Raw genomic sequence first — 23340 nt, 5'->3', positions numbered from 1 at the left:
CAATTTTAATGAGCGACAAATATTTGCATGCTACCAAGTGCACTTCTTTAGCAGATTTTAGTATTTCCAAAGTGGCTTTTCACGCCGTGGGTTCCCCTCTACTCCATTCAGAAATGAAGGATGAAGCAGCTGCAGCGCCGACACGAGAGAAATCAGGCCATGCTGTAATTATGATGGCGCCCGATATTGATTCCATTCATCTCACACGTATTCGCGTTTTCTTTTAGAAGGCATGTTTGCCTCTTATTCATCTTTGCAGGTCATGTGTATGTGTGTGTGATGTAAAAACATGCATATAATTGCCTAATCCTCCACAGCAGGTGGAAAATAACCATAGCCAAATAAAAGCTCACTGTTATGTCTTTTGTCATTATGTTCATGAATGTCAGCCATCTTAAAGCAGATTAATCTATTTTCTTTGGGTCAAGTTTGCAGCCACAGTAGATGGTTCTTTCAGGGGAAATCCAAAGTACAAACGTTATGCGAAAATAAGTTACTGTGGCAAATGGACTTTTTATCCTCAATAAAATATTTCAGTAAACTTGTTCAACTACATAGTGCAACCTTGTCGTTCAATAATTGTTTGTTTGAAAATGTTTTGCTAAGGTTTATTTGGGCAATATTACTCAAAAGTAACGCACTCTTACTTCTTAAATTCACCAGTATTGTTTTGCTATTTCAGTGTGAATAGTACTTTTGCCACCTCTGTGCTTTCAAGTATATTTTCTCCTTTTCAATTTAAGATTTCTAGGATTATTTTTCCATTACTGTGCTTCTAAAAAACGATTTTGACGCTCTATTTTTCTTCCGCGGAATCTGGGAGGCGAGCAGCTTCGCGGAAGGACACGGCATCCAAACATCTGCGCGCGCTACTTTCTCCAGCGGCATCATTTGCGCGAAGGGGAAGAACGTCTGCGTTTTGGACTCTTGTGCTGATATTTTATTTCCAACAATTCTTTTTGACACTTTCTACGTCTCCATAAAGCTGTAGCCAACAAGTGAAGGGAGAATTTTTACCCTCGCCCACCTGAAGAGTTTTTCTTTGTTTTTAACGGACAATTAAGTCCACCTGCTCGAACCTCACCTCACAGGAGAGCCAAAATGGGGGTAAGAACGACATTTGCACGTTTTTTTCAAAATGGTCTTGCAGCTTTCTCTCCGACCCGCTTTTTGCGCCACATTTATAAGGCAATCCGTAGCATTTAGATGCGGAGTAACCCGTTACTCTAAGTGCATTTATATAAACCATATTTATTGGCGATAACCACTTCGCAGATTTGCAGGTATATTTGCGTTTAAAAGCCCCCCTGTCGAGATTTTAGTCATGAATAGCAACATAACAATGAAAACAAAAGCCAACCGCCATTAACCAGCGGGACGCCATTTAGTCAAAGTGTGTGTGATAACAGGTGGAGGCTTGCAAGCCGTTCCCGTCATTGTCAGCATTTGTAACATACTGGATGAAGGTTGTGATTCCCATGATGACAAAACGGGTGCCCCCTCCCAAGTTCCATTTATGATCTCATTTTCCAATTCCTAATCAATCATTCATTATTTTCAATAGCCAAAAGCAACTGAAAATGGTTTTCGATTTCTTGCTATCAATGGCGGCTTTGTTCTGATATCTTTATTAACCCCACAGAAAATAATGTAAGGGAGTGATGTGTGGCGAGTAAGGTGGGTGACAAAATGGGGCATGTTTCAAACATGCAATTGCCCAATGTGGTGTTCAAATGATTACAATCGTTGAGAAAACAAATCGAATAAATGGCCTTTTTAAAATGATTTAAAAGCGATGGTTACATGTTGCATCATGTGTATGGGCGGGAACATCTCCCCCATTACACCCCCCACACACACACCCATGTGCAAATATTGAAGTTCTTGTTGTCTCCCCTACTGGCACGCAGTCCATGAGTGGTTTCTTAGATGGGTTGATATGATTAAAATAATGAATTCTCTGTCCTGGAGTTTTGGGATGAAACATTATGCCTGACAGGTTCCACGCAATGTTCTACCAGTGGACAGTCATCTAAAAAACGCAGTCTAGCGAGTGTCCCATTGCATGCAGTCCAACTAATGAAGTGCGATTGGTGGAGGAGTCGTCTCCGTGCCCGATTCGAGGCGGCAAGCTGGAATCGTGGGATGAGAGAGCATTCAGGCCAGGCCGGAGAAGTTGCGGCGCTCTGTCACGCTTTGTCGGCAAGCTCGCTCGAGGCTAACTCGACAGAGTTTGATACTGTGAGTGATTTTTACTCTGGAGGAGGGGGCGAGCGGGAGTGACGAGGCATCTGAGGTCAATCAATCGGGTGATGATGGTGATGAGGCTCGGGCAAAGGTCAGATTGGGATCGGCGTTGGCGCGACGGCAAAGGACCGAGCAGACGGCGAGTCACCTTGAGGTGGGAAACGTCAGAGGTATTGAGGAATAAATTGGCAATCGTGTGGAACGGTTTTGAAAAATCATGTAAGCCCCTTCCCAGCAATATATTGCGACTTCCCTTTGAAACAAAATAATAACAACAAGCCAGGCCTCCCATGAGGCATTGCGCCACAACACAGGCAAGAAAGGAAAGAAATGGCCGACGGAGGGAGACGACGGGAATCCAGGGAGCCGTCACACAAGTTGCGACGCGGCGAGAACGTATTTAATGTCAGTCACGCGACCCCTCACGACACGGGTAGAGAAGTAAGCATCTGTCGTGTTGATGAAATGTCTCACCTTTTGTTCGCCTTGCAACAAATTATCGTATTTGGTGCGAAACACCGTAAGCGTACAAATGAATGAAATCCACAAGATGGCAATTAACCTGCTCGTCATACAACAAAATTATTATGAAGGCCTGACCCAGATGGATTTTTTTATGCCGATGTACATAATTTGCAGATAAAAATTCCGATAACCGATTAATCGACGATTATTTCAAAAAACATTTTTGTTTCACCCAAAGATGCCACTTTAAAGTCTATTTGGTGGCAGGAGGAAAAAGTGCCTTTGACGTTTATTACCATCATTTTTTTCGTTTAATGTCTTTATGTTATCTTTGTCGCACATCATCATCTTTGTGGAGACATTTGATGTAGATTCAAACCAGCAGAGTTAATCATTGGATATGAACATAAAAACCAAGGTGCTTGATGAAACCTGATTTGAACTTCCCGGCCTTTTTAATGTTCATTGTGCACGTTGCGTAACTTGTCAATATTTTATCTATATCTGGTTTCCATCCGAGTAAGAGTGTGTGAGTTTTGTATCGATGAAAACGCTCACTCGCTCTCTGCGGCCCTGTGCCGTGACGTCAGGCCTGAGCGGCGTTTCCATACACTTGCGTTACATAACACACGTTTGCACATGGATAAAAAAATTCCAGCTCCTGCGGATTGGATGTTGCTGGGAAACATCACACCCCCTGTTAGTTGTCAATCACCTGTTGATGCCATTTTCTGGCGGCGACGCTTCACCTCTGCAGCCGTGCGGAATGTTTGATTGTTCCTCGAATGTAGTCGTCATCGGGATTGCCGTTCAGTTTTGTGATTGCACCCGAGGAGTCAAAAGCAGACGTGGCAGGGGGGTGGGGGGGAGAGCATGGATTATAGAGGACCCTCCCCCCCTCCCTCCCTCATCCATATAGTAGTTTCTAGGTCGACTGCTCCACTGATCTGTGTGTAATCTGTGACTTGTCTGCGTGCGGGATGGCGACAGCGACCGTCCAGAGTAATATTGGTCTGGGGGAAAAAAAATAAATAAAATTCAACAATTTGCACGAGAATTATTTGCGAGGAGGAGTTAGCTGTGCCTGTTTGAAATGTTACAGCTTTACTTGTGCTCACGTTCTGATCAATTTGACTTCATTAGGCCTGCAGCTCGCCTGGAAAATTGCCCAAAACGATAACAGCCCCTGCCAACTCGTACATAGACGGCAATTCAAACCTAACCGTACCGCCTTACATGCGCCATAATGGATTCAAAGTATGCAATGAGTGATCTAATCCGCACAATTGATTAGGCTCGTTAGCGCCAAATTGCCACAGTAGCAGATAGGATCTCCGCCAAGGCGCCTCGCTTGTTCTACGTGATCATATTAACGTTTTCAGACGGACTCTGGCGATGGAAATCCTTGATTAAAATGCAAATGAACGCACGGCCGTGCTCATGGTTCCGACTCCGTGCACGCTGGACACTGGGAACAAAGTGAATGGGGCGCTCGAGATTATTGTTGTTCACTGCGTTTAATCTGATAGTGTAGTAAACAGCTGTAATCGGCGGGATGTCGGATGACAGATGGCGCACACACACACAAGACTTAATTTAAGGTCCTAAAAATCACAACGTTGTCTAGCTTGTACCATTGAAGGAGATGAAGGGCACAATGAGTAGATGTCGAAACAGGTTGCCATAGCAACACAGTTTTGAACTATTCGATAAACTATACAATTACTTAATTGGACAAAAAAAACATTTTTCTTGTGATGGACAGTATGGAAGGTCAGACAGCTACCGCGTGGCCACCACGCAGGACAAGGACGAGAAGGAGTCACCCAAGAAGAAAGGAGGCAAGGGTATGGACGACCTCAAGAAGGAAGTCCCCATCGTAAGTATCTCGGCACTTCACATTGTAAGATGACCCCGGCTGAAGCTGACCAATCGTTTCTGCTTGAAATTTGTAGACCGAGCACAAAATGTCTGTGGAGGAAGTTTGCAGGAAGTACACCACTGACATCGTCCAGGTGAGTTCTTGCTAGGTTTCAAGTTCCTTGTCCAGTTATTTACATATTTTGGTGCCTGGTCCAGGGTCTGACCAACGCAAGGGCTGCCGAGTACCTGGCCCGAGATGGCCCCAACGCCCTGACCCCGCCGCCCACTACTCCGGAGTGGGTCAAGTTCTGTCGCCAGCTGTTTGGCGGCTTCTCCATCCTGCTGTGGATCGGCGCCATCCTCTGTTTCCTGGCCTACGCCATCCAGGCCGCCACGGAGGACGAGCCCGCCGGGGACAATGTGAGTTATCAGGGGGCCTTCAAGGGTCAGAGCGCATGTTGGACTGAGGGGGAACCGGTGGACACATTTGGTCCATCATGGCATGATCTCTAACCAGGAGATTTGAGATCCGTCTTAACCCAAGACCTCCCTTGTATGTTCCAGTTGTACCTCGGTATCGTGTTGTCGGCCGTGGTCATCATCACCGGCTGCTTCTCTTACTTTCAAGAGGCCAAGAGCTCCAAGATCATGGAGTCCTTCAAGAACATGGTCCCCCAGGTACCTCACGACTCAGCGCACGTTAATGGATGACCGGAAAAGGCGGAGAAAGTCAGTGTTCCCTCCCGCTTGCCTGTGTGTTGCCAGCAAGCGCTGGTGATCCGCGAAGGGGAGAAGATGCAGATCAATGCCGAGCAGGTGGTGGCCGGAGACCTGGTGGAGGTGAAGGGGGGAGACCGAATCCCCGCCGACCTCCGCATCATCTCTTCCCACGGCTGCAAGGTGGACAACTCCTCCCTGACTGGCGAATCGGAGCCTCAGACCCGGTCGCCGGACTGCACCCATGAAAATCCTCTGGAGACCCGGAACATCGCCTTCTTCTCCACAAACTGCGTGGAAGGTAAGACCAGAAGCACCTGTAGCTACTTTGACTTCCTCTCACATCCCTGACTGAAGCTTTATGATGTCATATGTGAGAAGTGACTCTCTAGTGTGATACACTGGCTCCCTCTAGTGGTCAATAAAAGGAGGGCTGCATAAAGTTGTATCTGGCGCCCTCATGTGGTTGCATAACACTGCTTGCCCTTCCATCCTGTGTCCAGGCACAGCTCGCGGCATCGTGGTGTGCACAGGTGATCGCACCGTGATGGGCCGCATCGCCACCCTCACTTCGGGCCTGGAGACCGGCAAGGTGAGCCGGCCGCTTGGCTCAGCACCGTGCACTGACCTCATCATCTCATCTCGCCCTTCCGGAAACGCTTTCCACAGACGCCCATCGCCAAGGAGATCGAGCACTTCATCCACATCATCACCGGCGTGGCCGTCTTCCTCGGCGTCACCTTCTTCGTCCTCTCGCTGGTCCTGGGCTACTCCTGGCTGGAGGCCGTCATCTTCCTCATCGGCATCATCGTCGCCAACGTGCCCGAAGGCCTGCTGGCCACAGTCACGGTCGCAAGCACACCAATACTAGAGTGTAAATGTTGACTTGGCAACAAAGCTAACACCCATTTGGTGCTCTCGGCCCTGTAGGTGTGTCTCACTCTAACTGCCAAGCGCATGGCCCGCAAGAACTGCCTGGTGAAGAACCTGGAGGCAGTGGAGACGCTAGGTTCTACCTCAACCATCTGCTCAGACAAGACGGGCACCCTGACCCAGAACAGGATGACGGTGGCTCACATGTGGTTTGACAACCAGATCCACGAGGCCGACACGACCGAGGACCAGTCAGGTAAAGCCGAGACTCTGAGTCGGAATAGCTTCGTCGGAATAGTGGCTTCTCATCCGCCCGCTCAGGCTCCTCCTTCGACAAGAGCTCCCAGACTTGGGTGTCCCTGGCCCGTATCGCCTCGCTGTGCAACCGCGCCGTGTTCAAGGCCGGCCAGGACTCGCTGCCCATCCTCAAGCGTGAGGTGGCCGGCGACGCCTCCGAGTCGGCGTTGCTCAAATGCATCGAGCTGTCTTGCGGCACCGTCAAGGCCATGAGGGACAAGAACAAGAAGGTGGCTGAGATACCCTTCAACTCCACCAACAAGTATCAGGTAGGTCCGTGCAAGCCGCTTATTGGCCGCAAGTTTAGCCACACATTGGAACGGCAAGTTGTACTTTGTCGGTCGCCAGCTTTCCATTCACGAGAGCGAGGACGAGTCGGAGAACCGCTACTTGCTGGTGATGAAGGGGGCACCCGAGAGGATCCTGGACCGCTGCTCCACCATCATGTTGCAGGGCCGCGAGCAGCCCATGGACGACGAGATGAAGGAGGCCTTCCAGAACGCTTACTTGGAACTGGGAGGCCTCGGGGAGCGAGTGCTGGGTAAACTTTCTCAACATTTGTTAAGCTTACGCACACATTTGACGACTCGAGGAATGGATTTGGACTTTTGAGTATTGGGAAAGCCCCCCAAGCGTCTCAAGTTGTCTTCTATGATCGCTGGCAGGCTTCTGCCACCTCTTCCTCCCAGAGGACTCCTACCCAAAAGGTTTTGCCTTTGACACGGACGACGTCAACTTCCAGACGGACAATCTTTGCTTCGTGGGCCTCATGTCCATGATCGACCCACCCCGCGCCGCCGTCCCCGACGCTGTCGGCAAGTGTCGCTCCGCCGGCATCAAGGTGAGCGCCCGCCGTCTCCGTTTTCACTCTCGCGTCTCTTTGCTTTGCTTCACCTGTTGGTTCTTCTTCAGGTCATCATGGTGACCGGCGATCATCCGATCACAGCTAAGGCCATCGCCAAGGGTGTGGGCATCATCTCCGAGGGCAACGAGACGGTCGAGGACATCGCCGCGCGTCTCAACATCCCCGTGAGTCAGGTGAACCCCAGGTGAGAGACGAGCCTCCCAACGGCGGCCACGCGCGCTCCGAGGCTTGCGGTGAACGGTCCCGGTGTGGCGCCGTAGGGACGCCAAAGCCTGCGTGATCCACGGGACAGACCTGAAGGACCTCGACCAGGACCAGATGGACGACATTTTAAGGAACCACACGGAGATCGTCTTTGCCAGAACCTCACCTCAGCAGAAGCTCATCATCGTCGAAGGCTGCCAGAGACAGGTACGGCGAGAGCAAATAAAATTTAGGGCGGAATGAACACAACCGATTTTCCCGCCGTTGCCAGGGCGCCATCGTAGCCGTGACGGGCGACGGCGTCAACGACTCTCCCGCCCTCAAGAAGGCCGACATCGGCGTCGCCATGGGGATCTCCGGCTCGGACGTATCCAAACAAGCCGCCGACATGATCCTGCTAGACGACAACTTTGCCTCCATCGTCACGGGCGTGGAGGAAGGTGAGCGGCGGGTTGCGAAGGAGGAGAGCCGATGTTGGCCCACGTGAACCTTTTGGTCCTCGCAGGCCGCCTCATCTTTGACAACCTGAAGAAGTCCATCGCCTACACGCTACCAGCAACATCCCCGAGATCACCCCCTTCCTCTTCTTCATCCTGGTCAACATCCCGCTACCCTCTGGGTACCATCACCATCCTCTGCATCGACCTGGGCACAGACATGGTGAGAATGGACAAAAGTATTAGGTCACCTGTTTTTATACCGTTAAGTTCTATGAATATATCTGTAAGTCAGTATGTGACCATGTGACAGGTGCCGGCCATCTCGCTGGCGTACGAGGCAGCCGAAAGCGACATCATGAAGCGTCAGCCCAGGAACCCGACGAGAGACAAACTGGTCAACGAGAGGCTCATCAGCATCGCTTACGGACAGATCGGTGGGTGGCTGCTTTTCGCCCGCCTGCTCATTGCTCGCCCGCCACCTCACCCGTTCTGCGTCTTCAGGTATGATCCAAGCTCTCGGCGGCTTCTTCGCCTACTTCGTCATCATGGCAGAGAACGGCTTCCGGCCCGCCGTACTGATGGGAATTCGCCTCAACTGGGACGACCGCTCCAACAACGACCTGGAGGACAGCTACGGCCAACAATGGGTACGAGCCGCTTCCGAAATATTCTTTTTGTGTCAATGCGGCGGAATCGAGCAACATTTCCAATTTCCCCAGACGTACGAGCAGCGCAAGATTGTGGAGTTCACATGCCACACGGCCTTCTTCGTCAGCATCGTGGTGGTGCAGTGGGCTGACGTCATCATCTGCAAGACCAGACGCAACTCCGTCTTCCAGCAGGGCATGAGGTCGGTCCATCAGTTGGACTTGTAGTTTCCATCAGCAGCCACCAGGTGGAAGCAAAGGGCTTTCTTTCACAAGCTCCTTTCGCCACCCTTTAGCTCCTTCCACATCTTCTGTGAGGTCATTGCTCTCACCTTGGTTTTACGTTTTCCCGCAGGAACAAGATTCTGATCTTCGGCCTCTTTGAGGAAACGGCTCTGGCCGCCTTACTGTCCTACTGCCCCGGCATGGACGTAGCGCTACGGATGTACCCGCTCAAGTAAGCCACGCAGCCAGGGAAACAGGCGAGACGGCGAATTGGCACACTGGCTAATTTGAAATAACGGTCCAACTCTTTAGGGCCAGCTGGTGGTTCTGCGCCTTCCCGTACAGTTTCCTCATCTTTGTTTACGATGAGATCCGAAAGCTCATCCTGCGCCGAAATCCTGGAGGTAAGTGCACACGCGCGTGCGAAGGACTCTGCGATTCATCGTTAAAAGTGCTGACACTGTTGTTTTTTTTTCTTCTTCTCTTTTTTTCTTCTTGTGGTGTGTTCAGGATGGGTGGAAAGGGAGACATACTATTAAATTATCAAAACATCATAAATGTCGCATCATCCCTCCTCAGCCCCCCCCTTTGTCTCCTCCTCACCCTTTCACAAGCCCCACCCCTCACCCCACGTACAAATGCTAGACCACAACGTGGCGTCCATTGTTGTTTACATTTAGAGAAGTGCACGTTGCCACGGTGACAAGCTGCCGATGTTTACTCTTCCGCCATCTTCTTCACTAACAAAAACAAAAGAGATGGCGCCGGGACCAACGACGGAGAGGGAGAGGATGTTGCCACGCATCCTCGCCGTCATATTTTTTGTCCAACACTCAGCTCAAAACTGCCAACCGCCGCCATTGTGCCGATGCTTGTTGCCATGGCGCCCAAAGTCGCCGCCGATGCCGTGCCGTTTGTCAGAAATCCAGTGCGACGTTTGAGCACCTTTTGTTTCCAGCTTGGTGGCGGAGTGGATAGCACACCTGCCTCACAGTGCTGAGGTTTGGGGTTTGAAACCCCTCCTCCGTGTCACCCCCCCACCCCCCATCCTTCCACAGTGTTTGTGCTTGTTTTTTAACAAATGAGTGACTGGTTATTGTTTTTTTTTTAAATGTTTTTATCTGTGAGCGAGTGTCAGCTGTTTTTCATTGGCACGTGACAAAGCACACCGTCTGTCCCTCCTCTTCAGCCCTCCATCTTGGCCCCACGCGCCCCCCACCCGTCATACGTGTTGATGCTTGTCTTGTTGGTGACACACGCCGTCCTTGTAAAAGCACCCAGCCGGGGTGGGCAAACGTTGGTGAGTCATCAGGCATGGATTTTATTTTTTATTTTTTTTAATGGGATCCAAATTCATCACTGTCAAACATTTCAGAATAGCACAATCACAAAACAAAACATAGCAATAAAAAGAGTAATGACAATGTCCGTGTTTTGTCATATTCCCAAAATAATATTACAGTATTTCACAAACTCCGCCAGGGTGTGTAAACTTATGAGAACAACCGTACGGCTTAATTCATGCAGCGAGCCACACTTTGCCCACTCCTGCTGCAAAATTTTTCCAAGTTCCGAGTCCTGGGAAAAAGAGATTTCTCTCCCATTTCATGATTTGAAGCGGTGGAAACAAAACAGCAGCAAAAAACTACAATGTTTGAAAATAAATTAGAATAAAACAAGACTTTTTTTTTTTTTTTTTTTTACTTTGCTCTCCTTTTTGTTTTTCTGTCATGAAAATGGAAATAAACGCTGTGAACACTTATTACTGACATCTGCTGTGTCCTCGCGTCCTTTTTTTTTTTTAATCTTTCACAATACGCTCAACTTGATCCCGTTTCTGACTTCTTACTCGGAGAGCCATCAGGACCTGGGAGCGTTGTCAGTCTTGAGCTTCACCTTGAGTTGAGGTGTTAAAAGGCATGCTGAAATCAAGCAAGGGAAGCAGCTTCAGGTTGGACACTTTGACTTCACACTGCTTCTCTGCGTGTGCGTGTGTGTGTGTGTTTCATGAATCCCATTACAAGGCTCACAGAGCAAGTGAGTGGTGCTGCACGCACCTCTAAGTGAGGACAGAGGTCACCTCTTCTGTCTTGATTCCTTCTCTTGTTCTACACACACACACGCAAGCACGGACCTGGTATCCGATGGAGGGGGGGGGGGGGGTGTGTTCCTTATAAGAATGGCAACTATATCTGTACATTAGTATTGAACCATTGCGAGCGTCTCATGTTTATGCGTGTCAGTCTATATACTGCCCCCAAGTGGCCAAGGTGCATAACACAACAGCGCAATGTCCATTGAAAAAAATTAAACGTGATTTTCGTCTTCTTTATATCTTTATTCGTCACCCCAGCGTGTAAGTATGCAGTGGCAGTACAATATTCAAGTTTGCTATTTTTATTATTTGGGAAGAGACGGAGTCATTTTCAATGATTACATATCTAAGGGAAGGATATATTGAGTCAGAATAGCAATCTTGACACATCTTTTTATTTATTTGCTTTCACTCCGACATTTTGACCCGGAATAAGAACAATTTAAAAATAAATGAAAGTAGAAATTAAGAGCACCCACAAGAGTCGCTCAATCTCTTACCTACCTGATTACACACACCCATCTTTCCATCTCCTACCTCCTCTAAAACCTTTTCCTCACTGCTACACACACACACACACACACACACACACACACACACACACACACACACACACACACACACACATGCACACATGCCTTTTTTTTGTCAAGACCCCCCCACACTTCCCCCCTCTTTCTCCCCAGCCCCACGCCTCCCCCCAGTAATCTGGCTGGCCCGTGGCCTCCTCTCTCTCGCTCCACTGTTCTGTGTGATAGAATATCGATCGCTTCGCCTCGCCTTGGCGGGGAGGGAGGTGGGGGGGTCTCTGTAGTGTGTGTACGCATGTGTGTGTTGGTCAGACGGGCTCCATCCAAGGTTGTTACCACGGCAACGGCGGGATGGGTCAGGGGGTTGCCATGGCTCCTAGGTCGCCGGGTCATGGGGAGGGGTCCTGGAGGGCACTGGTTGTGTGCATGTGTGTGCGCACACGCGCGTGTGTTAATAGGGATTGTGAAACAGAGGTGTCCACTTGTGCTCTTTTCATTTGATTTTTTTTTTCTATTAAATTGTAGAACAATAAAAGTCAGTCATACACGGATGGTAAAAAAAAAAAGATATACTATTAATACAAAGACAAAAATCTATTGCATCTCCTAATTATTCTATGTATAAGTTAATAAATGGGTGGTATATAATATGTGTGTTTTTGTTTTAATAAGTACTTTTGCACAAGTAAAGTATTTTACATGTTTTATTTATTATTATGTTCATATTGTGCTGATATGAAAATCTGAACTTCAAAAAAAATAAAAAGCCTGAGGTGAATAATGCAGCCTACGTGTTATTCATATTCATTCATGTCTTATTCCTTCCCTTCCCTTCTTTTCTTTTTTTTTTCTTTTGCAGGCTGCAAGAATCCAGATGGGCCGCATCTCTTTTTCTTTTCTTTTTTTTTTTAGAAGGGGGGGGCACGTGCCGAGAACACAGGGGCCTTGCAGCATTTCATTTAGGACACCCTCCCGCCTTCTCCTCCTCCGGGTTCTCCTTTGCACCCGCGGATGCTGACGCTTTGTTTGTACTCGGCCTCTTCGGACTCCTCCGTCTGCGCCTCACGTCTTCTCATCCTTCATCCTCTGGTTTTCTTGTTCTCCTCTTCGCCTCATCTCATCCTCACATTCTGTCATCTCCCCTTTTTCTTCCCTTCTTCTCTCATGCTCTCCCACTCATCGACTCATCTTCTCGTCCTGTTGTCCACACCTCGCTTGTCACCTCATTCTTTTCCTTTTTTCCCTCGCATGCATCCTCTCATCCTTTGGTCCACTCCTCATTCCATCTTTTTCCATCTGCATCTTCTCATCATTTGGCCTCCTCATTCTCTCATTCAGTGGTGAAAAAAAAAAAAAGTCAGCGTGTGGATTTGATTTCAACTGCTGCAAATGTATCGGAGTCATTTTTCAACCGTCTAAACAATTCGATATTTTTGTGTCATTATTTAATGCCACGCTCATATGTTTAAACGGCGTTTAGATTCCCACGCGTGCTCTATTAGTGGCGTCGTTGTGTAATTGTTATCGAATGGCGACGTTATTTAATGAGCTGCCCGACGCAGAAATCGATGCCGACAAGACTTGACTTCATTATGACAAATCAATTAAAAGGCTGAGAGGCTGCGGTGACGTCACGGGCTCACCGTTCAATGGGCCTTTCTGGACGTGGAGGACACGCACGCGCCTGGCTATCGATCCTCGAGCATGCACGCACGCGCGACGTTTCATGCAAGCGCTGCACGCGGACTTCACCTGCTTATTCTTGTTGTTTATTATCAGCGTTAGATTTATTGTCATCGAACGTGTTGATCTTGCGCGTGTTGGATACATTTAAGGCGCTAAATCAATAAATCTATACGCACACTGTGTTCAGAATAACTGCCAATTTTTTTTAAACATTTTTATTCATTTTACACACTGATAATTGAGCGCATTTGAAGCAAATGTTTTTTTTCTCGTTGGTGAATTGTTTTATCGTGCATGCATATTCAAACTGCTTGTTTGGAATACTTACTTTTGCATATCAAAATTCATCAGAAAAAATGCAAACATTTTAAATATAAATCCTTTGTTGCAAGTACTAAATAAAAATTTGGTCTTTTTAATATCCTGCATTATGTATGATAATTACAACGTTTTCATATTCTAGATTTTTTTAACCCTATAGACTACAATGATAATAAATACAAAAATAACTGTCAGGTGTACATTTAAGAGCATTGTATCGTATTTTAAGAAATAAAATAAAAACATAATGAACTTTTTGTGCTTTTTCTTTAATTTGTGAGGATCGAGCGCTGCCACGATCTCCTGCGCGTCCATTGGACATTATTGTTATAAAATCCAAATCATATCTCTAAATTTGTGACCTACTGTAGAAAAAAAACAACCCTAAAACAACTGCGTGAATTAGCAGACGTTTCTGTTAACAAACGAGAACAATAAAAACAGCAATATTATAGTGTCTGAAGGGTTGATATGGTGAGTTTCTTTTATTTTATTGATTTTGCCCCCCCCCCCCCCCCACACACACACACACAGGCGTCAAAAAGCCTTGAAAGCATCAGGTGTGTGAGCGAAGCAATTTTTAAACATTTGAGCGACACAAGGTTGATGGGTGGATTGTAAAAGTCGGCACATGCGCGCTACACGCTCCTGTACAGTAGGTAGCGCTACTATGCATCTGGTCGTTGTTTGCAATCCACAATTATTTGATAGAAGAAGAGGAAGACCAAGAAGAAGAAGAAAAAGTCGCCTTAATTTGTCTGTACAGGTCATTTGTGTCTTTTATTATGAAAAACATCCCGCAGTGAATCTTTTTATCACTGAAATAACGTTACATTTAATTGTGATTACAAGCAAGGCTGATGCACATTCAAATAAATGTTTCCCCATAGTCGTAGTTTGCGTCTTATGTTAGTTGGCAAAATTTTGCTCATCATAATTCTTATTTGTTTCACAAGTGAGTGTTAACGTTTTTTTTTTTTGAGTGACCATTTTAACGTGAAACACAACCGGTGTGCGCCAACTAAAGGCTACAGAAGCTAATCTGTATGTTGCTAGGTAGATAAAATGTGAACCTTGAACTGTGTAATGACGTAGCCTCAATATGAACCTTTCATTGGAAGATGGACCCGTCAGTCACAAATACTTCATCGTGATTGGTTCATACACGATCAAACCGTCAGGTTGTAGTTAATAGCACATCGGGGAGGAGAAAAAAAAAACCGCCGAAACGAAAAAATAAGGTAAGGAATATCTTTTAACATATTAGTCAAACTCAATTTTGACGAAAGTTTATATAAATCTTTAACGCGAGTTTTAGTGTGGTCGAATTAGTTTTTTATATGGCCATGTAGCAATAGCGTAGCTAACGAGCTAGTACCAATACATGACGTTGTAACTTGTTAACTAGCTAACATTAACATTTTCTATTCTGGTGTATTTTAAATCAATATCTAATATATTAAATCTGACCAGGGTTTTCTACTGACCACGAAGAAAGTGACGGAATGGGTGGGGAGGCGCTAATTGAGGTTTTCCTAATGAATTAATCAAAATGCAAGGCTAAGAGCTCAAAGCTGAACGACAGGGTGAATGAATAGAAAATTCGATATTATTATTAGTATTCGACGTCCCATTATATAAAAAAAAGGGGAATTAATTTATGTAGCAATATTAGTGATAAAAAAGTAATTTATTTAGCAATAATGGTGGTGGTCGTGGTGGTTTCCACGACAAAGTCGTCTCGGACGAGACGGCCATTTTAAATCACACATGAAACATGGGGTGCCATGATAGTGTCGTGTTAGGCAACTACAATATAACAAACTGAGATAAAATTGTGTTAAGATTAACAGAGCATAGTTGTTGTCCAAAAATCTGTGGTAGGGACACCGCCACCAGATTTAATGTATACGAAATTTCCCGAGGCATTATCTGCCAGAAGAAAAATAAAATGATTTAATTTCAAAACTTTTACATTCATGTCTCTCATGACAGCTCTTTCATGTGCATGAATGAAAGCATGAAATTAAAATTAGAAATTGATCCTGTAAGCTATTTTATCCCTATTTACATTTGTCCTCCGATTTTAGTCGGCAGTCTTGCGATCTTCTCTGTGACATCACCGGAAGTGCCATGTTGTTTGACTCGATGGCGCAGGAAAACACCAACTCCTCCCGGATTGATTTCCAATAATCCTGACATCTCGCACGTGTGATGCAGGCTGGGAGTTGTCACATGCGCGCGTGTGTTGCTGACCGCCTGTCGCCATGGCGATAATAGCCGCTAATGAGATATTAACCCTCAGATAATGAAGAAACGGGAAGCCGCTAGTGCGCCTATCGATTGCTTCCACCTTGATCAATAGTGTTGCGGCCTGTTCTTCGACGGCCATGGAGGCGACATGCGGCTTGACCTTGTCGTCCACAGAGCGACCGGACAAACCCCCCTCTCCCTCGCACACACACGCGCACACACACACATACACACACACGAGTGAGTGTGCTGTCCAGCTGCGTAGAAGGCAAAGGTCAGCGCTATCCCAGACGTCTGACCCCATCCACATGGACCCTCAAAGGTCGAGCAAAAGGACAGATGGAGGAGAAAATATCAAATGAGTGTTAATGGATAATTATTTATACTAAAACACAGGGCTGGTATGTTTAACACAGAGCGATATGGCTTTTAATAATAAAAAATACGATTTGATTTGAATAGATTTTTTCTCTCTCCTTACACAAATGATAATGACAATGGTGTTAAAAATTTTCAGACATTGGGAAGTAGTTATAGTAGATACATTTTTGTCACCTAAAATGTACAAAATTGAAAAAGCAGTTTGTCTTTTGTAGTTTAATGGATTTACTCTTTTAATTTGAGTGTATGAAATGAATGAGCACATTAAATACAATATTTTAATAATATATTCATGAAGTGGCTTTAGGCTACATGAATTAGTCAAACACTAAATATAAAGATATATATCAAGGATATATATGTATATATATTTCATGTCCAAGAATTTCACTTGAGAAGAAATAAATAGTTCCTCTGTGTCAGGTCACACAAATATTTTAAATGTAAATCTAGGATGCAGTTGTCCTGACTAAGTACGCCTCCCACAAGTTAAGTTAGCTATGATTTATTTTTATCCTGTATATTTCTCTTCATTTCCCAGTGAATAATAATCTTTTTGTGATTGCAGTTCAAGAAGCGTCCAGCAAATAGGCCAGACCCAACGCCTCCGTCGTTCAGCTGCCGCCGTGCGAAGCTTCAAAGACCAAGGTGAGTGCGAAGAGGATGAAATAGAGGAGGAGGCAGGATGAAAGTGGGGCTGGAAATCCGTCCGGCCAAGCCCCCCGAACACCCCCACCCACCACCCCTGGGCCTCCTCCCCATAACATTCTTCTCCCGCTTTAGCGCTCTCCTTCACCCCTTAATCCTTTACTACTCGGCTGCATATGTTTCCTAATCCGGGCTGCGTGTGTGGGAGGCCCGCCTTCATCCGCCTCTTACGTCGCGTTGTTGCATCACTTTGCTTATTTTGGCTCGCAGCATCAAATACTTGTTTTAAGGAGAAAATCATTTTTTGCTTCTTCTGTCTTCAATCCTGACAAAAAGAAAATCCACAAAAAGTCATAACACCCTTTGAATGCAGAATGAAGTCCTGTTGAGCACTGGCGTTATTGTACAGTATGTTATAGCAATAGGTAAACATTTTTGAGAGAGAAACAATTTCTGATTCCCGGTAATTGCATGTCATCGTTTTCGGGGTTTCCCCGACACTTCCTGCTTGGGGGGGGGCGTGTCCTGCCTCGTCAATAGTGTCGTATCGATAGGTTAATAGGCGGCGTGTCACGTTCACTAACTCCCTGATTAGTGGACACTTCACTAATCCACACGCCGACCTGAGTTATTGGGCCGACCAATTGATTTCCGCGCCGCCGCCAGTAGCGGGGTCGCAAGTCAGCTATCGATTGGCCCCACGACAACCCGGCACACACACACACGCACACACACACACATGCGTACACGCACACACACTTGAATATTTAAAATAAAAAAAAATAAAAAATATTTTTCTAATTTTTAAACTTTGATAAGAATAAATGATTAATACATTTTATTGTAAAATATTTTTAAATTTGAGCGAAAAAGCAAATAGTATGAAACAAATAGTAAAGAAAATTGTGCTCATAAATGATGACAAAGTATTTTATAACAAATTCTTGCATGATCTACTCTAAATATTAAAATCTCTAAATGTAAAAAAATTGTGAAAATTAAAATATTTTTACAAATAAATGATTTAATAAATATATTTATAATTTTTAATGTGAGAACTAATGACCATGTTACACATTGAAAAATTATTTTGTAAACGAGACCACATATGTATATTTAAAGATACATGATTTGAATACTGTAAAACATTTTTTTAAACAAATACTAAAATATATTCAAAACATATCGTTTAAAAAGGACTTTATACACCTAATAGGACAAATGAACATATTCATATTCAAATACATGTTTAATATTAGATAATATGAGCAACACTTGATTTATTTTCAAAACTACTCTTAGAATAATACGTGTCGGGGGACTCCGCCACATAAATATGACAACAACCAATCGGAAGTGGACAAAGCAGGTGATTGACAGACGAGTCAAATGAGGCGTATACCAGACTATCACCGTGGTAACCACAATCTGAAACATCCTCACTCTGACAGGCTCCACCTTTGAGATCATAATTAAAGCTTCAAATATATTTGTGCATTGACGAGCAGTAAATAAACACGTGTGTGTGTGTGTGTCTGTGTGTGTGTGCATGCGCCCTCGAGTTCATGGCGGTTAAACATTTTTCTTCCTTCTTAATTGTTTTTACTTGGGCCATCGGCATCCCGATTAGGCGCCATTGATTCTCCTCCGCTAACTTCATTGATTTCTACATTTCTCATTGATCTCAGCTTCTAAATCTACTCGCACGCGTTCACTGTCTCTTCCTTGTGCGCGTGTGTGTGTGCACTTGAGTAAGCATTTATTTGTATCTGTCCACACTTGATACATTTCCACTTGTAACATTTCCACCAGCACTTCGCAGGGATCATTTTTACTTCACAAATATTTGCTGACGACCACGTCATTTACCAGGCGAGGCTCCGACTCTTAAAGCCATACATACTCAAAGTCACAAATAATAGTGTGGAATGTAAGGGTAGTTTCTTTTCACAAAAGGAATTATTATATTTTTTTTATTCTGGATTATACCGTTTTTGATTATTTTGCCTGTGGATTATATATATATATATTTTTTTTGTTTGTGGATTGTATTTTGATCCTTCCTTGTGGATTATGCTTTTTTTTATTTGTTTCCAGTTTGTGGATTTTGCCTTTTTGGTTTATTTTTCGCTTGTGGATTATACATTTTTTTATTTATTTTTTCCCTGTTTGTGGATTATGCCTTTTTTCGCTTGTGGATTATCCTTTTTTTGATTTTTTTTCCCCCCTCCTTTTGGATTATGCCTTTTTGAGTTTTTTCACTTGTGAATTATACCTTTTTTGATTTCTTTTTCCTGTTTGTGGATAATGCCTTTTGTTTTGTTTTTTTCGCTTGTGGATTATACCGTTTTTGATTTTTTTTCCTCCTTGTGGATTATGCCCTTTTTCGCTTGTGGATTATACTTTTTTTTTTTTTTTTTTCCCTGCTTGTGGATTGTGCCTTTTTTTTTTCTGATTGTGGATTATACCCTTTTTGATTTTTTTCCCTGTTTGTGGATTATACCCTTTTTGAATTTTTTTCCTGGTTGTAGATTATGCCGTTTTGTTTTTTTTGCTTGTGGATTATATCTTTTTTTATTTTTCTCCAAGACACACCAGTGGATAACCGGACCAATGTGTCTGAAAGGTGGGATATGTGGCTGCAACGTAAGTAAGAAGCAAAGAGGTCGGTGGAAACCAACTGACCGACTAGCCGACCTGGCGACACCGGTGGACGAATGCACGGACGCTGCAATTAATTCTGTTATCGATCTTGGCTCTGGCTTTTCTGTATGGAGTTTTCATGTTCTCTGTACCCGCAGGTTCTTCAGTTTCCTCCTCCATTCCAAAGACATGCTTGGAAGGCTGATTGACCACTCCAAATTTTCTGTAGGTGTGAATTAAAGTGCGAATGGTTGTTTATGTGTGCCGTAACAACCAGTTCGGGGTGTTCCCCGCCCACCGTCTTAAAACAGCTGGGATAGGGTCCAGCACACCCGCGACCCTTCTAAGTATAAGACATTCAGAAAAATGGAATGTGATTATACCTTTCTGAGTTTTTACTTGGAATATTTTGAGGGATTTTACGCATACCTGGTATTTATAATTTTCCTCTGGATTAGTCACTTTTATGTATTGTTCTGAGAAATGTGTTATTTGTGTGACACGGATGGCAGTAGCATTCTGTCGATTAGAGACTCCCCAAGGTTGCAGTTTTACAATATTTTTTTCCCAGGCTTCAACTGCTTCTGTGCTATATTATCTTGCAGCCTATGATTTGCGACACCTTGCTCCGAGTGACATTTTGCTGAAGGAATCGACGTTGACGCGAAGAGTGCATCCCTCCATTGTGGACATCAACTGCCGAGACTATGTCGGGCACTGGATGTGGATTCGTCAACCTGAGCCCAAAAGACACGAGAGCGGTGCCTTGCTTTGCAGAGTATCAACCACTTTTCGATAAGGTGGCAAGCATGTCACCAAAAAGAGGAAAGATGACTTTGGATAAGGACAAAGATAATGAGGATTCAGACGAGGAGTCAATACCCAGTGTAAGTATAAAACGTGCTGTGAAAACCTGTTTGTTAGCTACAATAACATCATTTACCTCCCTTGAACTCCCCTGAAGAAGTTTTTTTTTTGATTGAGGAAATTATCAAAATTTCATACCAATTGTAAGAATTTCACACAAGCACACCCCATTGAACAAGTCTGAACATCCTCTCTGAGACCCTCAAAAACTATTTTCGCTTAATTATTTGGTACCATCCAACCCTTCAAGACACCAGACACACACCATTTTTTTTTTTAGCTAGAAAATTGCTAGCTACAAAAAATGGAGCATTTTTGAAGCCAAACACAGATTTGGTGCACCCCCTCCACTTCCTCTTTTGGTGTGCTTATTTCTTTTTTGCCATTTCCTGCACTTTTGATCCTCTCACTGTTGAAGTCGGTCATATCACAGAGTCGCAGGCATAGAAGCGCATCCGCACGGCAGAGGTTACGCCAGCTCGCAAAGCCGCATCCGTGTCATCGGCATTACCGACGGCTGTGCTGGGGCTGCGTTTGTGCCGAGCTAAGCGGTTTAGGCAGTTCCAGAGCGGGGCCTTCATGCGTGTTACGACGTCTTTGGCGTCGGCGTGGTGCGTCACGCCGCTTGTAAATCCACGAGGGGGGAAAAAAGGTCCCGCGTGTTGGCATAAAACAAGCACTTTGTTAGGTACGTCACGCTAGCAAGCAGCGATACTATCGCCAGCGCAGTATTTTGACTCGTTTTTGGACCTCGGCACAACCCGTAAGAAAATGATACTCAGCAGCCATATTGGTAAGAATTTGGGTTGTCCCGTCATAAAACCTCTGGTATCCATGGTAATACTGTCCCTGGGTTGCGCCCCATACAGTTTTTTGGAATATATCGGGGACATGCTTGTGTTGGTCCATTTAGTCGTCCCAGCACACTCGCGGTACAGCTTGTGACATAATTGTTCGTCAGTATTGATTGCGAAACAGCACCCCCCACCCCCACAGCCTCCCCCTTTAACCCGACCACATTATTGATGGGGGGGAATTTAATTCAACCACCTCGTTTGTCAACACGACACGGCCATTTAACAGTGAGCTCTCTGACACATACACTGAGGGTGTGTGTGTGTGTGTGTGTGTGTGTGTGTGTGTGTGTGTGTGTGTGTGTGTGTGTGTGTGTATATATATATATATATATTTTTTTTTTATATGCATATATATGCGTGTGATCATCAGGTGTGCCTTATAATGTGAAAAAAAAAGAACATATTGCTATTGATGAGGGCCATGCGCCATATTGCTCACCTCTCCCTGAAACCCAAACACCCCCACATATACTCAGACACACGTACACACGCGCACAGCCTCCCCAGCTGCGATGGACGCACAACACACACTATATTTTTCAAGAAATAATTGCTTTTGTCTGGAAGGAGTTGGGATGTGGGGGCTCCTCGGCGCTCAAAGCCTTTTATCTGCAGAGGGGGGCTCCAGAGGGCCGAGCCGTCGCTGCGTCCGCTCGCTCGCTCGCTCATTGGACACGCGGACGTCATCTGTCAATGGGGAGGGAGGGCGAGAGGGAGCCATTGGGAGGGGGAGAAGGGGGTGCGATATTAGCTTGTTGGGGCTCCTTTGTGATGCCATAGTGAAGGACAGGAGCTCAGTGGAGGACAGAATATTAGGGATACGTAAACCAGCAACAAACCTGCCCATAACAAAGATCAGCATGCTCCATTTTCATGGATTGAATTTGAGATGATCCGTTTTGATCTGGTGCCCCAAACATTTACATCATCATGAGTCTTGGATTAGCTATTGCATGGATTGAGCCCATTTTTGCTTAAAAATTGTTCATTAAAATGCGTACATTCTTTTTTGTTTTTAATTGGATTGGTTATTTGAAATAGTCGCAGTAACAATATTGTGAAATATAAAAATAGGCAACATGTGTATGTAAAAGATATAAAATAGAAGAGGGAATTAATCAACTGTCATAATCATCATAATGATACAATTTGATCATAAAGTAATTTGTCTTTGTACTAATTTACCAGTTATTTGATATAAATATGACACATTTTACACACACATCTTAACAATTTTTCCATTGATTTTGGTAAGATTTGAGTACATTTCAAGAATAAAATTTTATTTTGTTTATTGCATAGTAGTACACAATAAATTTCATTATATTTAAATCAATTTTTAGATGAAACAATTCCTCATTGTGAATTGATCATTTCAAATAATGCATTACAATTCGTTAAAAATGATTTAATGCGCTTGCTGTGTACTAATGTTCACCCATCCGCAGAAGCTCGTTGTCACGCCGAAGAGCGCCGCTTCCAATATCGATGGCGTCCGAGTCAGCTGAGCGGTGCTTTTGCCGTATCCGTTGCGATGTAAAGCGCCGCCAGAGATCCCGCGGGGGCCGTAACGGATCAATAACTTATTAACACCCTTTCCCTTCAGGAGTGCGCGAGGAGGAGAACGGCGCGCTTGAATATTGACTGCCATATTTACCGTATTGATTAGTGTATTTGGAAGAATTTTTATTGGCGCCCATGATGATCTGTAGCGCTTACTCACTCCACACAGTCAACGTCTCTATTCGCTTTTGTTGCTACAAATAGTGCGCTCGGTGCCTTGACAGTACTGCTTTCTAAAGCATACGTGCCGCTAACGTGTCACTAAGTTTGGAGTAACTAGTAGTAATCCAATGCCTTACTACACCTAATATAGTCTGTGTCTCTGTATACCTACCACGAAGATACTTTTAACTAGGCTACAAACTACGTTAGCATGAGGCGCAAGTAATTGATTCATATTTCAGATGCCTAAATTTGAGTAACTTTTGAGTTTTTTCCGGAAAGTTTCTTTCAAACTCCAAATTGTAACGCCTATGTAAACATAACAAGGACGAAACAGAGATTCACATACTGAAATATACATCAAACGTGTGTGTGTGCGTGTGTGTGAGGAAGCGGCGATCGATGCCCTCCCAGCTGATGTGATGATGTGATTATTGGCTTCATTGTAATGACGTTTTCAGAGGATCAATTGGCTGGATCGGCGCATTTAC

At 44.9% G+C, this 23340-nt stretch overlaps 2 protein-coding genes across 2 annotated transcripts in view; both read left to right on the top strand.

The window, feature by feature from the left end:
* LOC119130207 (fibrinogen C domain-containing protein 1-like) overlaps nucleotides 1-23340 on the top strand; it is a 559732-nt gene that overhangs the window by 24876 nt on the left and 511516 nt on the right. The gene's annotated exons all lie outside the window — the stretch shown is intronic.
* Nucleotides 874-10614, top strand: atp1a3a (ATPase Na+/K+ transporting subunit alpha 3a). The gene is given in 24 exon segments (XM_037263797.1): nucleotides 874-1107; nucleotides 4478-4591; nucleotides 4668-4727; nucleotides 4792-4995; nucleotides 5140-5253; nucleotides 5341-5593; nucleotides 5796-5884; nucleotides 5962-6141; nucleotides 6223-6421; nucleotides 6487-6731; nucleotides 6811-7003; nucleotides 7128-7303; nucleotides 7375-7511; nucleotides 7588-7738; nucleotides 7803-7971; nucleotides 8037-8078; nucleotides 8081-8139; nucleotides 8141-8191; nucleotides 8282-8405; nucleotides 8473-8618; nucleotides 8691-8821; nucleotides 8974-9075; nucleotides 9156-9247; nucleotides 9354-10614. Coding segments are annotated over 24 exon segments (3066 nt in total). The 5' UTR covers nucleotides 874-1101; the 3' UTR covers nucleotides 9383-10614.

Source organism: Syngnathus acus, chromosome 11 (assembly GCF_901709675.1).
Source record: "Syngnathus acus chromosome 11, fSynAcu1.2, whole genome shotgun sequence".
NCBI lineage: Eukaryota > Metazoa > Chordata > Actinopteri > Syngnathiformes > Syngnathidae > Syngnathus > Syngnathus acus.
The sequence above is the reverse complement of the archived record's forward strand: the minus strand, read 5'-3'. Positions and strand labels throughout refer to the sequence as shown.